This window comes from Leucopleurus acutus (genome assembly GCF_964270905.1).
Source record: "Leucopleurus acutus genome assembly, chromosome: 4".
Lineage (NCBI taxonomy): Eukaryota > Metazoa > Chordata > Mammalia > Artiodactyla > Delphinidae > Leucopleurus > Leucopleurus acutus.
Genome location: NC_139146.1, coordinates 47,846,819 through 47,863,970, shown reverse-complemented (window position 1 = coordinate 47,863,970; position 17,152 = coordinate 47,846,819). Strand labels below are relative to the sequence as shown.

General features: G+C 39.4%; 1 protein-coding gene across 6 annotated transcripts in view; it reads left to right on the top strand.

Moving 5' to 3' along the window:
- Positions 1-17,152, top strand: part of KCNIP4 (potassium voltage-gated channel interacting protein 4) — a gene marked incomplete at both ends in the record, with an annotated part of 1,207,446 nt that overhangs the window by 957,824 nt on the left and 232,470 nt on the right. For 2 of the 6 annotated variants that reach the window (XM_082837581.1, XM_082837579.1), the window contains one exon: positions 10,264-10,375. The exons of the other annotated variants lie outside the window; for them this stretch is intronic. In XM_082837581.1, the coding sequence (XP_082693707.1) occupies positions 10,264-10,375 (112 nt within the window). Of the gene's footprint in view, positions 1-10,263; positions 10,376-17,152 lie in introns of those variants that run through there. 6 annotated transcript variants of the gene reach the window in all.

Genomic DNA, 17,152 nt, shown 5'->3' with positions numbered 1-17,152 from the left:
GTTCAGTAATGTCCCTGCTCATCCTTTAAGGAGGACCCATCTGTAAATCAAATGAGATCCCCATTATCAATAGGAATTTCTTGTAAGTCATTCCTAGGAGCAAGAACATAATCTGTTAATAAAATACAGTCCTGGTTGTTTTCTTACTGTGGTGCTGGAAGCAAACTGAGTAGAGGACATAAATAGTTAAAGGAGACCCCGCTACTATCTTTTCAGTAGCCTTGTATTAAGAGAGCAATTGCTGAAATAGCCCTCATACATGGTGGAAGTCCTTTTAGTCCTAATCTAACTTCGTTTTGGAGCATAAAAGCAAGTCATCTATAAGCAGTTTTGTAAAAGCATCAGAGTAAAACAATGACTACCTATAAATTACAAAAGACTTAAAAAGCATGGTTAAAGACCTGATTACATTGCAATTGTTGAGGAAATTCAGCTATTTCTGTGACATACATTTTAAGATAATAGCTAAAATTATGACTGACGACATACCAGGACATTTCAAATTTTAGAAACTTCATATAATTTCTAGAACATATATATTAATAACATTCACTCATACAATAAAACCTAAGAAGGTTTATCACTACTCATTTGACAATGATTCCCATGTAATTTAACCTACCAAATAAGCCTAATTAGTTTAATATCTCCCTTTGAGCTGTTTTAGGGCTCTCTGAAGCATCCAAAAGTTAGCTAGAGGTCAAAAGAACTTCATTTAGAATTTGACTTGAGGAAGTTTGTCAAAGATATCAAAAGGTTTTAAACGCTTGGTGAAGTAGGATCATAAGTCACTGTGAAACACTACTTATTCACTTAATTAAGGTGACAATATAATATTCTAAGACAAATACAGAAAGTTACAAGAGACTACTTAAGAGGTAAAGAAGCTTTACAGTCAGTTGTCAAAAACAACAGATCAATATTTCAAGAAAACTTTGTCCTCTTAGCAGAGAAAAACACAAATTCTAGTTTTCCACCATTTTACCTATAATATTAATATTCATTCACTCAAATTCAACTTAATTACACACAAAACTCTTTTCTCAGGGTTCCTTTTCCACAAACCTTCCACAGATTTTTATATTCATACGTTTGTCCCTTCTTTCATTTTCCATTTAGAAATAACCAGCTTCTGGACAAAATCACTTTCTTTTTCCTTAACAAAATATCTCAATTTTTTATACTTTCTCTTACCAACAACATATATCCTACTTTACATATACAGTCCTTTTTTAAAATTAATTTCTAGGAACATATGACACTTTATTGTATAATACTGCAATAAAGCACAAAATATATTTACTTATAGTCTCAAATATATTTAGTATCATTGTAATAAGAGGTCAAAAATAGGTAAACATAGACTTCTTTAGCAACTAATGTTTCAGTATTTTATCTTATTTAAAAATGATCTAGAATTCAATGAATTTACATCATTTAACTTAATTCAGTGAAACATTAAAGTTTCAAGTTACCAAAAATTGGGAGAAGCATAGGTAGGCATATCATAACATAAGTATTCCTTTTTTTTTTAACATCTTTATTGGGGTATAATTGCTTTACAATGGTGTGTTAGTTTCTGCTTTATAACAAAGTGAATCAGTTATACATATACATATGTTCCCATATCTCTTCCCTCTTGCATCTCCCTCCCTCCCACCCTCCCTATCCCACCCCTCCGGGCGTCACAAAGCACCGAGCTGATCTCCCTGTGCTATGCGGCTGCTTCCCACTAACTATCTACCTTACATTTGGTAGAGTATATATGTCCATGCCTCTCTCTCGCTTTGTCACAGCTCACCCTTCCCCCTCCCCATATCCTCAAGTCCGTTCTCTAGTAGGTCTGTGTCTTTATTCCTGTCTTACCCCTAGGTTCTTCATGACATTTTTTTTTCTTAAATTCATATATATGTGTTAGCATACAGTATTTGTCTTTCTCTTTCTGACTTCACTCTGTATGACAGACTCTAGGTCTATCCACCGCATTACAAATAGCTCAATTTCGTTTCTTTTTATGGCTGAGTAATATTCCATTGTATATATGTGCCACATCTTCTTTATCCATTTATCCGATGATGGGCACTTAGGTTGTTTCCATCTCCAGGCTATTGTAAATAGAGCTGCAATGAATATTTTGGTACATGACTCTTTTTGAATTACATAACATAAGTATTCTTAAAGAGTTCACCCAAAAAACTTTTTTTTTCCATTTATCTCTATTTCATTATTTATGAAAATATCATCATACCAAGTTAATTTTCTTGTTGACAAATTTTGTAACAGATAACATGAGCTTATTGACTTTCAGTAAACCTAAGCACAATAAAAGTATTATACTTAATATTGATGACTCTAAATATGTCTAAAGACATATCTGTATTAATTAAACTAGCAACTTAAGCTTGTTTTTATTCATTAAAGATTAATCCTAGATCATGTGGTCCTTTAAATTTTGGGAATAGCTTATGTTACATTTAGAAATATTTGATTTGTAAGTGCTTACTTTCAAATCAATTAAATAGAGCTCTTTTACAAATTTATTTTGATAATACCATTCAGAGATAGAGGTATCATATTTATAATGTACACGCAGGCATATATACATCCAGATAGACACAGACAGAAATCTCATAGTTTTCCTGCTTGAATTTTAAAAAATCTCTTTTCCTTTTTTTTTTTTCTTAGTTTTGGGTTCTACTAACTGAGCCAAGGCCTTAGTCTCAGGTGATGCTGGCTATGTTTACATTTCAAGGACATGATAAGAGTTATAACTTCAAGCTTTCTTCTAGGAATACTTTTATTCTCTTAGGGTCAGAATTTTGAAAAGATGTTTTATCAAGTTAGTTTCTCTAACTGAGTATATTAAAAAAAAAACAGTTTTGGAATGTCAAAAGCACCCCATCCTAGTGATTTGGGGGCAAGATGAGTATTGACTTTGTACCCATTGTATGTGAAGCCAGCTGGAGTTCCAGTCTGTGGCTGTGCGTCCAGGAGCTGGTAGGTTTTAGAAGCACAATCTCCAACCCCCTTTTTGGTTTCATTTTACTACAAAGTACAAATCTTTCCAATTTTTAAGCCACATGTTTTAAAAAGTTGAGCCAACACAGTTGACTCGAACGGTCCTTCTGCTTTCTCTGCCTAAGGACTTTCCTGTAGTACCCTTCCACTTAAGAACTGTATTGGTACCTCCGTAAGATTCCAAGTCTTAACATTTTAACAGCTTGGGCAAAACTCAGGACTGTCACTTTTTAAAATCTATGAGGGCTGGATATCAGGAGAACTCACCAAAGCACTAGGAGAATGCTGGGAAGCCAGAGGGGCTCAAGGGGCCTGTGCTGATACTGAGTGCCTGTCCAAAGGAGAACACACGGAACCTCGGGTGAGCTTCTCTGATACCCTGTCGACTATGCCAAGCAATGCAGATGGAAGGTCAATAACCAATCTGTGACTAAGATTAAGAAAGAGTTTTATTCCAGCTAAACTGAAGGCTATAGGCCACGAGACAGTCTCTCAGCTCTGAGAAATGCTCCATTGAAGCATGGTTTTTAGCATAGTCTTATACCTTGCTAGAAAAAAGAACATCAAGCCTGGCAGGGGGTTATTCTTTCAGAAGTTCATCAGAGAAGTATAGTTACAGATTAGCACATACATAGTGGGGCAGCATGATCCTGGTGTCTGGGAAGGAGACAATGAGTATGAATATCAGCATCACAGGAAGAAAGGCAATGATCTATATCTTACAAGTGAGCAGCAATCTTTACCTCAGGATAATGAAATCTTTAATGAGTAAAGCAGAAGCAGATGTACAATGTATGTTTGATAGGTCATCAATCAGGCCCTCTGCACTCACGTAGTTCACATAAATTTCAAGTTGGACCACACAAAGCCAAAATCACTCCCCCTATGTTGCAGTATAAGAAAATTTAAGTTTTTGCAATTCAGTGACCTCAACTATCGAATGGAGTTAATATTACTTATCCTACCTGGACGTTGTAAGGATTCAGTGAGATAGTTTATGTAATGCACACTGTATACTGTTTGTCACATAGCAGGGGCTCAAAATTATTTGGATCCTAATTTTAAGGTAATAAAGAAAGGATAATCATATTATTATCCTTGATCATCATTGCCCTAAAGCCAGCCCATTGTAGTGATAAGTGGCTGACACCTTTTATAGAAAGAGAACATGAAAAGGGTTTTGACATGAGTGACAAAGTTGTATGTCCTATTAAATTGGTGAACCCACTCAGGTTAGGCCAGAAAGGCCAGGAAAAGGAAACTAAAGCAGGCAAAAAAAAAAAAAAAAAAAAAAAAAAATCATAAATCACAGGGGAATATTAGATTCTTATAAAAGTTTTCTTGTTGCATTTCCAAGTAGTCTGACAATTGTTTATATGAAGATTACATACTCCACATACTTTGATCATAAGGTACATGAGGGGCTTCCCTGATGGTGCAGTGGTTGAGAGTCCGCCTGCTGATGTAGAGGACACGGGTTCATGCCCCGGTCCAGGAAGATCCCACATGCCGCGGAGCGGCTGGGCCCGTGAGCCATGGCCGCTGAGCCTGCGCATCCGGAGCCTGTGCTCCGCAGCGGGAGAGGCCACAACAGTGAGAGGCCCGCGGACCGCAAAAAAAAAAAAAAAAAAAAGGTACATGAGAACTCTTTTCAAAATACATTAGTGCAATATTGCTGGAATTCTTAAAGTGGAAGGTATTCTCCTACAAACAACTTACGGATTCAATGGGGCACTCAAACCAGGAGGCCGGTTGTTTAATGGGCAACCATATACATATTTTAAAGAAATGCATGCCAGACGCATTTACTAACCTTTCAGAATAAGCCCTGCGACTAAGTAAAATAGCTTGAGTCCTGTCATGTTTGAGTGAAAGTTTGTCTGGAGAACATTTAGGGATCTTTGCAAGTAATTGAGAAACCCCAAGATAGAGATATGTGATATACTAAGGGTAGACGTAAGGGTTTGGGGTAGATTAGGTGGCATTAGAAAGTGAATAGCTTTCATCATTTTGGTGAGAAAATCTTAAAATTAGAAGAGACACTGAGGGTCATACAACAACCTTGTCCTCATTACTTGCCTCTTCCAACAACTTTCCAGGACCATTTTTCTCTCCTGCTTAGGAGGCCTCAATCCAGCCACGCCACCATCGTGAATGCAGCCCTAGCGTGTGTGCATTTCTACTTCTGGGAAAGTCATTCCTCCTCTCCTCGCTTATTTTTAAAGACCCAGATTAGTTTTTCTCTTCAATGGAACCTTCTCAGTGATGCCAAGCACATTGATGTCTTGCTTCTCTTAACTCCTATTGACTGAGAGTAGAAGATTTTTCCTTTAGAACTTAATTTCTTTTTAACTTCTCAGTGTATCATCCTGGTTTCTCCTGTCATTAATAGCTCAGGAATCATGACATTCAAGCCAATTTTGTCCATTTACCAAGTCCTTTGACCTTGAATAAGTCATTTCTGCTCTCTGCACCTCATTTTTAAGCCCCTGTAAGATAAAAAGATTGGAGGATTTGATCTCTAAATGATCTCTAAAAGTTGACACAAGTATAAATTAATAAGATTAAATTTAAATTTGACTTCACTGGTTCCTGTATGTATTGTCATTCTACCTATATTTTGGAGAGGAAATAGGTAGGTAGGTAAATCTATCCAACTTTAATATTTTTTCTCAACTTGGTAAAATTTCAAACTGAAGCTACAAAAAGAAGAGGAAGTGATCAATTTCCAGTTTCAGACAAATTAGCTCACTTGAGATTACTTAAAGGATCACAATGGATTGCTGCAAGAAAATTGAAAGTCTACTCACTGATCCTCTCTTCCTCAGACCAGTTAATTGGCTTGGCCATGCCTCCTTGAGTACATTTTAAAGTTCATTTTCCCAAGAGTTCCTGGCGATTCTTCAGGGTCCCTTAGCAGAGCCCCAGTTAAAGAACCCTTCATCATGGTGTGGAGAGGAACCATGGTGCATAAAATCTGGCACCCAAGATGCCTAAATTCAAATCTCAACTCTGCCAAGTAGTCTTTACAAGACCTCAGGCAAATCACTTCACCTCCCCCCCGCCCCCGCAGGCTCAGCGGCCGTGGCTCATGGGCCCAGCTGCTCCGCAGCATGTGGGATCTTCCTGGACTGGGACACGAACCCACGTCCCCTGCATCGGTAGGCGGACTCCCAACCACTGCGCCACCAGAGAAGCCCCACTTCACCTTTTAAAAGCCTGAACTTTCTCCTTGAAACCCAAGTAATAATATAAATCTCAGGGAATTATGAAAGTATTAAATTAGTTAATATGCATAAAGATTTTAGAATAGTGCCTAACATTTATAAGTTCTCCATAAATGCTAGTGGCTATTAGTTTTAGAGTTAATCAGACGTAAATCCTGAGTGCGCCCTTTATTGAATGTGACTTTGTGGAAATAATGTAATCTCAATAACCTTGGTTTTTATTTTTCTTTGAAATAGGAATAACAATACCTAACTCTGGTTTGTGGTAAGATTAAATTAATTTATACATGTAAAGTATACGGTGCCTGGCTTAGAGTAAGTGAGCATGAAATGTTAGTTTATTCCTTTGGTATTCCTTTCCTATGGTGGGTATTCCTTACAATGTAAAGAAAGCGGTGAGCCTGGGAATGGGGAGAGAAAGCCAGAGCATATTTTAATATAATAACCTGACTTGGGGCTAACAAATTATTGCAAAAAAATGATAGAGCCTAAGCTGGAGTTGTTGCTTTTTTTAAATAATATGCAGCCAACTATTCTTTCCCAAAATGCCCCTAGAGAGAGACACTCTTCTCCAGGTGTTTCCCATTTCCCTAGATTTCCAGATGAAGAATGAAACTCTTCAATGGTGTTATTACCTTACAAAATCCTAGGGGGCTGCATGTGAAAGAGCCCATTGTATTCTTTGAGAGCTAGAAGATCGATAGCTGGAGCCAACAGAGAGTGTTCTGAAAACCAAGTACAAATGTAGCTAATGTAGATAGGAAAGGGATGGGCCTCCAAGACGCTCAGCTGGTGGATCCTACACTAGGAATGCCATTGTCCTGAAGGTAAATACTGCCTGGAATTAACAAAATCGTACCCATGGGGCTTTATGTGAATTTCAAGCAGGGCTGGGATTTCTTTCCTGGAAAATGGGATGTGGCAACTTTAAAATACTTTGCCTAACTCTATAATTCAAAAGATCAATTGACAAATATTTGCTGAAATCTGCTGAAATGCATAAAGGGAGAATAATAAATTTGGGTATCAAAGGGATATTTTAATTCTGGCTCTATTACTTTCTAGCTGTGTGACACTGACTAAATCACTTAACCTCTCTGTACCGTAAGTTTTTTTAACTATATATGGTATTGGGTAGGATTTTAAAATACAGTTATAGTTTGACCTAATTAATTTCTATAACTTCTTTTGACTTCCTATAACTGTATGTTGGCAGGAATTTCAGAGAATGGTTACTTAAAACATTTATTTTCCCATCAACTGCTGAGAACTGTTTCCCCTTCACTGGCTTGGTGATGCAACTGAAAACAACATGTTTAGATGGTTAGATGGTTGGGCCGATTGATAGAAAGATATCTCCCATAAGCGTATTATCCAAAATGAAAAGAGCCAACTTCATGACCTAAAGTTGTATGTACCAGTTATTTTCCTGGTACCCAGAGGAGAAAAATAGCCCTGTGGGCTGGGGTGTTCAAAAAGTCTTTATGGAGAAAAGACTGCCACTAGACTTTACGGGCAGGGAGGAGTAGCAGGACCAGAGAAGAGCAAAGTCATTTCATCCATCTAGACCCAGCAGAGCCTCTAAAGAGTTGGCACTTCTATCATAATCCCACAACTACCCTGTGCTGAGCAAGGGAATACCAGGGGCTGGGCTCAGCTCTCCACGGTCTGTTAACTCTCATGTCAACCATGACAAGGAAGCAGCTGCATTCCTATCTCGGATTTAGAAAACTGAGACTCAGAGATGGAGAGGTTTCCCCCAGTTCACATGACAGAATCAGGATTTAACCCAAGCCTGCCTACCCTGAAGCTTGTGTATGATACAATATTTCCCATAATGATGAAAGCTACCATCACTGACGGTTACTTCCTCCATGAAGTCCCCTTCCTGTTACCACCACCCACCTTTCCCCAGGTGGAGCTGACGTTCCCTTCTTGTGCTCCCACTGTACCGTCAAAGATACCTACTCAAGTGCTAGAACATTTATGGGTCACATTCAATTTCATGCCTGCCTCCGCCATTAGCCTGTAAGTCCCCAAAGGATAGGTTTGGACGCTGTTTCCCATTTTATCATTCATGTATCATCTGTAGCTCATAGTAGCAGCTTAATAAATGTTAAAGAATAACTGAATGAAAGAATGAACGCTCCTCGCCTACCAAGCGCTGTGCCCACAGCTTTGGCAAGTTAACCTCTTTATGTTTCCGTTTCCTCACCTATAAAATGAAGATGACCATAATCCCTGTCACATAGAGCTATGGGGATGAGTTAATGAGCTAATATTGATGAGCACATAGTAAATGCTCAATAAATGTTAACTATTATTATGACCACTCTAAGTTGCCAGAGTTCCCTTTAAATGGAGAACTTTTTTTTTTTTTTTTTTGTGGTATGTGGGCCTCTCACTGTTGTGGCCTCTCACTGTTGTGGCCTCTCCCGTTGCGGAGCACAAGCTCCGGACGCACAGGCTCAACGGCCATGGCTCACGGGCCCAGCCGCTCTGCGGCATGTGGGATCTTCCCGGACCGGGGCACGAACCCGTGTCCCCTGCATCGGCAGGCGGACTCTCAACCACTGCGCCACCAGGGAAGCCCTAAATGGAGAACTTTAAATAAAGCATTGAAGGATCATAATCACAACTTCACAGAATAAGAACTGTTTTCAGAGTGGTTAAGTGTCTTGCAAAATAATCACAAAGCAAGAAAGTAGCAGAACCAGGAGATATCCCCTGGGATCTAAGACATTACTCATAAGCCCTTATGTTTCATAGTGAGTTCCAGGGGCTAAAAATCGCTTCACATACAGAATCCCAGTTGATTCTTTTCACCACCACTCTTGGGCTAGGGTTCTATGTCAAAACCACACTAAGCCAGTGTGGTTCTGACATAGCCCAGAATCCAGTGACCATTCCCACAAAGCTGCCTAGGCTGCTTGGTGTGGTTTGGAATAGACTACCCCTTGGGATCTTTCAGGACAGCAGGACTCATGCTTCCCTGATGGTAAGAAGCACCTAGCTTCTAGTTTAAGAACACAAACTCCAGAATCCTCTGAATCAGACTCTCCACAAAAGATTGTTTTTAACAAGCCGAGTAATTTTTATCATTAGGGAAGTCTGTGAAACTTTGCTTTGAGACAGGCTAAAGCAAGAATTTAAGGACGATCGTAGCACTCACCTTCCAGGGGGCAGTTACTGAGCAGCAGTGTTCTTGCAAGGCACTGCTCTGCCCACCCCTCTACCCATGTTTGTAAATATAATGACTAAATCAATCTCCCTAATAATGCTCTCAATCATGTGTCAACGGGGACCAGAACAGGCCCAGTGTAGTGGCAGGTGGGCTGCGGTTTGGATGCCCCCGCTTGAAAAAAGCCATTGAATCATGGATATTTTGCCCCTGCACTTTTCTCCCGAGAAAAGCTGCCCATGGGCTTCCGCAGGGGCTTTTTTAAGGGGCTGTAGGCACCAGCCACCAAAATTGAATTTTTCCTAGCAGCCTGAGAGCGAGCAGGTTGAACTTGCTCCGCGAAGAGAGAGCAGTTGCTATGGCAAAAAGAGGACATTCGCAAGCTTACCAGGCTGCAAACTAGCGCGCAGACAGCTCTTCTCAGCACGGTGCTGCGTCGTCAGCGCGCGGAGCGCCGCTGTGCTCTCCAGGGCAAGTTTCCTGGGAGTGTCTCTTCTCGGCAGGGACACAGCAAACTCCCCGGTTCTCCAACAGATGTTTCCCTAGCAGCTCTGAAGTCCAAGTACGCGCTGGCTGCAGCGCAGAGTCCCAAGGCCGGCGCGCTGTGATTGAGGGACCCTACCAGGCAAATGCCAGCATCAGTATGAGAGCCTGGACTTCAGCCCAGGTCGGTCCTCACCCCGGGGGGCCGCTGCTTTGCCAGGTGCATCTTTGAGGAGCTGCTCACTTTCCCCCCTCGTGAGTCTTCGTTCCAAGCCAGATATTGCTCGGATTCTCTAATTAACTCCCTCCACTCCGAAGGGGTTCGGAGGCTGGGATGCTCTACCAGCTTGAAGGATGTTGACTCTCGAGTGGGAGTCGGAAGGACTGCAAACAGTGGGTATTGTTGTGATTATATGTGCATCTCTGAAGCTGCTTCATTTGCTGGGACTGATTGATTTTTCGGAAGGTAAAGTGGTCGCTTCCATCTGTGCCGTTGGTCAGGTCTGGGTCAGAAGTGGATACAGACGCTGCAGAAGTTGAGCAGGCTTAATACGCAAAGTAAAAGTTTTAAGATATGCATGCTTGACATGGAGCCGCCTAGCACTGGGCAGTTCATTTCTGTTTACCCAGATATTTGACGTTGGAAAGGAAGGGGTATTGTGCCATTATCTTTCTATTTGAAACCTGTTTGAGTTTAGTGTGATATTATGGGTTAAATATAGTTCCAAGGTGGGAAGTTAGGACTGTCTATTATGGGGTGATAATACAGGTTGCTGTTTTGGTTGTCAAGTTTTCTGTTGGCTACCACGCCGTAATGTCATTAGTAATTCCATCCTCTGGAGGAGTATCCAGATTTGTGAGGGAAATAGTGGCTGCCTCATTAGTTAGGAGGTATGGGGGTGGAGCTGGGTTATTGATTATGATATAAAATGGGTAAGCTTTTTTTTTCTGGGTAAGCTTTTGATTTAAAATTGAGTTAATGCTTAGCAAAAATGTGCTGTGAACTCTTAATTTGCAAAAGTGTTCCATTTACATTTTCCAACGAAGCCACTTTGCTCATTTGTCTCTTGAGTGGGAACCCATATAAGCAAAGGACAGCATTGGTGCTACCAATAAATATTTTATCCATCTAATATAAGTTTTACTACCCAAATCAATTCTACTATACAACGATTGGGGAGTAAAAAAAGTTGATTAACTTCCATTTAATAGTTTTATATATATATATATAGTTATATATATAGTTTTATATATACATATACAATCTTTCTACTGAAATAACATGCTTTGAATTATTTAAACCCTAATTATTTGATGTCAATTCTACATCCAAGCTCTTCTTTCTTCTCAAGTGAAAGAATGGAGTTCCTAAGGATATGATCTTTTACTGCCGAGTTATTTATGAATATTCACTTCTCACGTTGTGTGCAATGGGGGAAGATGAGGAACATATTTAAGCCTGCCCATGCTTCTAATCTTTCTGACCAAGTTAAGGAGCTAAGACCTGATAGCTAAGATGACATCATCCCAAACTATATCCATCCGGTACACAGGTTGTTTCTGTTAATATGTTAATAATGGTCAATGTATGTTATCTTCAGAAAGTCCTTTTTTCTACATGTGGGTTCATTAGGTTCTACTATTTAGACCTTGTAAGAACAGAAAAAGTTCCATGCAATTTTCGTATCTTCTTTTAAGTATTCTCAATCTGTGACAAATTCTGCTCAGGCACACGTAAGAATAATATTGTAATGGGATTAAATAAAACCTCAGAAAATAATTTCTGCTTTTTCTCATATTACACAGTAATTTTATTTAACCGTGGGAGTAATTTTATTTAACCTTACATTTTTTACTGGAAGGAAAACAATACAGAAACAAACTTTTCCAAGTGCTACACAACAATCTTGCATTATTTTGAGATTTCTGCCTCAGTGCACTCACTAGTGGTGACTTAACAAAATACTGACAAGATCATTTCAATTTCTATGATTGGAATAATTTGCTTCTGTTTCATTCCTTCTCCATATTAGTTTTTGTTCTCTGGATTCAGTTGAGCCATAGCCCACAATTTTAGTGCACTATAGTCAAGATGGCTTGGTTTCAGAACTAGATGAAGCAGTCTCTAAGGAAAACCATCATGGAGATATTCGAGGAAGTCAACTTTCACAGCCCTATAAGATAGCGCACAGTTCTTTTATTGCCAGTGTTGGTAATGTAGACATTTAAAGTCAAAAGTCCCAAGTTTGCAAAAGCCCCCTGCAAATAACTCAGCTTTTATTCTTTAAGTGCTGTTTTATGTCACTTAAAGATTTTCTGACAGAACCTTCAAATTTGAGTTCCAACAATACAAAAAGTAGAATTGTAAACCTGACTCCTGCAAATAGAATCACAGAATTTTGAGCTAGTCTGAAACATCTTTCTTGGGATAGGTATCCGTATTCATACCCAAATAATAATATCCATGTCCATATATGAATCTTTATTTCTAAACACACACATATGTAGAGATGATGTACCTACACATTTAAGATATTGTGTAAAATGTCCAATAAGCTGGGCAAACTTTGGATTCAATATGAAAGGCTTGGTTGTGCTAAAATAACAAAGATGCAGGTTATCACCATACATGAGGTATATTTCCTTGACAAGTAGAAAAAAAATGGGAAAAAAACCTTTTTTGTTCTGAAGTATATGTTAGAAAGTACTGGTCTAGTCCAACTGTCTCAGTTTACATAGAAGACCACTGCAACCCAGAGATGTTGACTGATTTATCAGAAGGCAACACTAACTGGGAGCAGAGACAGAACCGAATCCAAGGACTGCTGAACCCTATACAGTGCTTTTCCTACTACAACACACTTTTCACTTATTTCTCTTTCCTAATACTGGGAAAGAGAATTAACGAAAACATTGGTGGGAAATTTCCTGAATTCCTGAATCTTGTACTGAACTGTCCACTAACACCCTATGAGATATCTGAGGGAAATGCATTCATAGGAAATAAGGTTACACAATGGCTACACAATTTCCCAACCCAAGTATAGGACCCAAGCATGGCATGGAAATGAGCTAAACCAGACTACTGACTTTAGAGGCAGGATTAGAACAGAAGCAAGCCAAATGGTTTCCTGAGCCCCTTTCCCTCGAAGACCTGCCCTGAATTTTGACCATCTGTGACATATTCAATGTCCATGAATGGCTAGCCCAAGTAGAATCCAACAATGAGACCCAATGAAATCGTAAGAATTCTAGCCTAGGCCTCCTGTCTCTGTCTTCTCAGATTGGGGCACTCTCCAAGCAGAAACAGAACTTTTTGATCACCAGTCAAGTGGAGATAGAAGAAAAAAAGCCTTTACAGAGCAAGCCACAAAATATTAGATTATCAAGTCCTTCATCCTTTCTACCTGCAAATGATAAAAAGGCCAAAAAGGGCTTTCCCAATGTAGATTGCCAAACATTTAACTGCGATTGTACCACTTAGAAAAAATAGCCCAGGAAATGGCCAGAGAATTAGCCACTCTTTTTGGTGGAGAAGTAAAGATGAGGCCCAGAGCAGAACTATGAGCTTCTTTTAGGAAACATCAAACTTTAAACTGTCCTCAGGGCGCAATGATTCTTCACTGGTACCATTGAGGAGTATTTTCTCTAGTGTGACTCCGTGGATTGATTAACTTAGAAAGTAGTTCTGAGCCTATATGAATGAGAGCTTCTGTATGAGTGTCAAGATAAAGCAGTGTTACTTTATTATTATCTACAATGGCTAGTGAGAATTAGCCATGAATAGGAAAAGGTAAAGAGAAACATTTCTGCTCCCACCTAAATTAGATTCTGATTTCAATAAAGCCCTACTTTAAAAAATAATTCTCTTTCAGTTAAAATTCAAGGTTTAGGGAGCAAAAGCAATTTGTAAAGAGGATTAAAATGACTAATGGGGTTTTAATATAATGAGTTGAGGTTTTACATATATCCACTCATTAATAAAGGGAAGGAGGAGGAACACTCACAAGATTAATCTCATCATTTCACAGTGTTGCATGTAATATATAGCTTATTGGATTCTAAATGTGGGCAGGGCCTCTCTTAGGCATTGACTGAGTTGGTGGGAAGGGACAAGATGAACACTGAAGGAATGAAGTCTCAGTAACCTTACATTCTAGAAAGGGAAACTAATTACCTAACAAGACAGGAGAAATAAGCTCTGGGCACAAACCCAAGAAATGGCCTGTAGAGGCACAAATGGAGTGGAACATTCTGGAAAGGGCTCAAGGGAAGGTTTCATGGAGGAGAAAACCAGTTGTATAGGACCTAGAGTGTGAGAAGGAGTTCCCAGATGGGAGGATGGGGAAATAACATTCCAGGCTGAGCAAAGAGCTTGAATTGTGACCCTGAGCACTGACTGAGGGTAGCTTTCATGGAGAAGAGCAGCAGCTTGTAGCACACGGGCCTCAGAATGTTGAAATGAGATGTGTCTGAAGGGGTCCATTGGGGTGAATGCTGAGAGGACACATTCTCTCACTGGTGAAGAGCCATTTGCTCAAAGTCTTCAACTTTGGGGAAATAATGAGCGATATGGCAGACCAGTGTTTCAGGCGCGTCAGCCTGGGAGTAGGTGAAGGTGAGTTCAGAGGTAAGAGAGTGGAAGCAGAGGTACCAGTTATGCTTCTGGAACAATTTAGGTGGGAGACAACATGGACAAAAATCCACAGATTGCCCTCCTCAATAAGATATTTAATGTGAAAGGTCAATTTCCAGTTTTTCCAGAAACTCATGTTTAATATAATACTCTTGACCTGCACCTGTTCTGAAATGGCATAATTTTTTTTTTATTTCAGGGCAGTGTTGTTTGGCCTCAAATGTATTTCTTATGAGGAAAAAAAAAAAATCTGGGGCACACAGAGGTTGTAGTTACCAATATAGTAGCTTCATTTACGGTGGGAATTTAAAAATTTTGAAAGATACATCTGACATCTTGCAAGGTCTTCACTTACTTTGAACATTTATTTTGGAAAATTTTACACACAAAACATGTAGAGAATAGTATAATGAACTTTGATGTACCCATCATACAACTTCAATAATTACCAATACTTTGTTATTTGTGTTTCTGCAGTGGCTTACATTTATTGTTTCTCATCTGTCTACAATATGCCAGGCACTGCTAGGTCCAGTATACAAAGATGAATTAAAAGTAGTTGCTACCCTCAAGGAACTCTCAGTTGTATAAGGGTATGTAGAGTATAAACAAAGAAAATGCAATACATTATGGTAGCTAAATCAGTACGAGTCCGAGATACAAAGAATGGAAAGTAATTAAGCCCAAGTGGAAGAGATAGAAGTGATCAGAGATGACTCCCCAGAGGACATGATTTCTAAACTGGGTTTTTAATGGATAAAGAGAAGTTTATCAAATTCATATGCCAGAAAGTTGCTTGCACAAGTTCTGCATGCAGGGTACTGGGTGAGGTAATACCAACATAGGAACATGGTATAAAATGTGGAATTCCTGGAACAAAACCAGAAAAAAATGTAAAGGGAAATAAACATAGTTTTAGTCCCTCCCCTTGATTATATAATTAACCTTGCTGTCCAGCACAATGCTTGATATGTAGAACATACTAAAAAAATGATGGCCTGAGTGTAATTTACTCCCATACAGTAATAGTGCCAGTGTACTCCTACTTGTGCTACATACTTGAGAGCCTCTAGTGCCTCCTTCAAGTTTCCAAAGTAACTTGGAAACTGTTGATTAGTTGATTACGATTTTTTTACTTTCTTTTCTTCTCTTCTAGAAAGATTTAACATCAATATTACCCTGCAAAGCAGAGATAAACCACACACCAAAAGCGTCTGAGGTAGCTGTTCGTTAGAACCTTATGGCCCTGGGAAATAATTTCAAATCAGACGTCCAGCAGAGAGCTGAAAAAGCCCAGCTTAGATGGACTTTGATTTGGCTGGGAAAGTAGCCCTTTCAATTCCATAACTGGGAAAAAACAACAACAACTTGGATTTCTAAGTGAAATTGAACAAATATCTACTAAGCACCTACTGTGTGAAGGGGAATAAAGGACATGGGGCATTTTACTGTTCTTAGGAAGTTTTCAAATTAAAGACCAAACAGCTCATGAATAACTAATCCAAGATGAAAAAGTGTCTGATGCGGGGGAGCAAGGCCTTTAGAAAACACAAAGATAAGAGCATCTCATCCAGTTGGAAAATTTCAGGGAAGCCTACACAAAGATGGTGGTATTTGAAATCTGATGAGTTGAGGGATCAAAAGACTTTGATAAGTAAAGACTGGAAGCTAAAAATAGGAATTTAAACTGTAATTTAAAGGGAAAAAAAGGCAGCTTCCTGAAGTCATTATTGTAATCAGGTTGGTTCTAAAAAGCCCATTAATCCACTTGAGATATAATTAATCCATGTAAATGTCTGCTCTGAACCTGGCAATGTGCTTGGTACTGATTGGTTTGGGGACTCTTATAGTTTTAGTTTTGCTTACTTTGGGAACCCATTTCCCACCCCAGCCTGGAGCAGAGAGGTGGAATCTTAGTGAGGAGGGATGAGGGTGGAGGAATTGTACATTTCAATGACTTCCAGCCAAAAAGTAGCAGGAACACACCTGTGGTCAAACCATTTGGCTTCGTTACTTTTTGCGGAAAAGGAGAACACACCATGGAGAACTGTGGGGCATCTCGGTAACAGAGTGTTAGAGAGGACTTCTGGATTTGAGCTTGTGTTAGAGGATTATGATTTAGGAAGCAGGGCTTTGTTCAGTGAAGTCAGTAATCCAGGGTAATTGGCTTAATAAATCTTACGTACAAGCTGTAATTGGCAAAAAGCAAGCTACATTAGCTAGAATGGTGGATCCTTGGTTATTTTTGTGGTTTAAACGAAGTTCATGTTTGTCCTCTTCTCAGCCTTGATTACAGAGTGGTCTTGTTTTTTTCTTGATCCGTAGGTACAGAGTGGTCTTGTCTGATGTTAGTAGTCTGTGAAATTGTTTATATTCAACAAGGGAATGCCAAAGCCGACCTGATAAACCTGGGCAGCTCTCTCACGGTCTAAGGAGCTGCTTTCTCTCATACATGATAAGGGAGAGGGCAGAGTAAAGTGAGGGCAAGTGAAACTCTGAGTTTAAATCCTAATTCAGTAACTCTCAACCAATTACTTAACCTTCCTGAGTTCGAGTTCCTTCCGTAAAATGAGGCTAATAAGCCCAACCTTTCAGGATTGTTGTAGG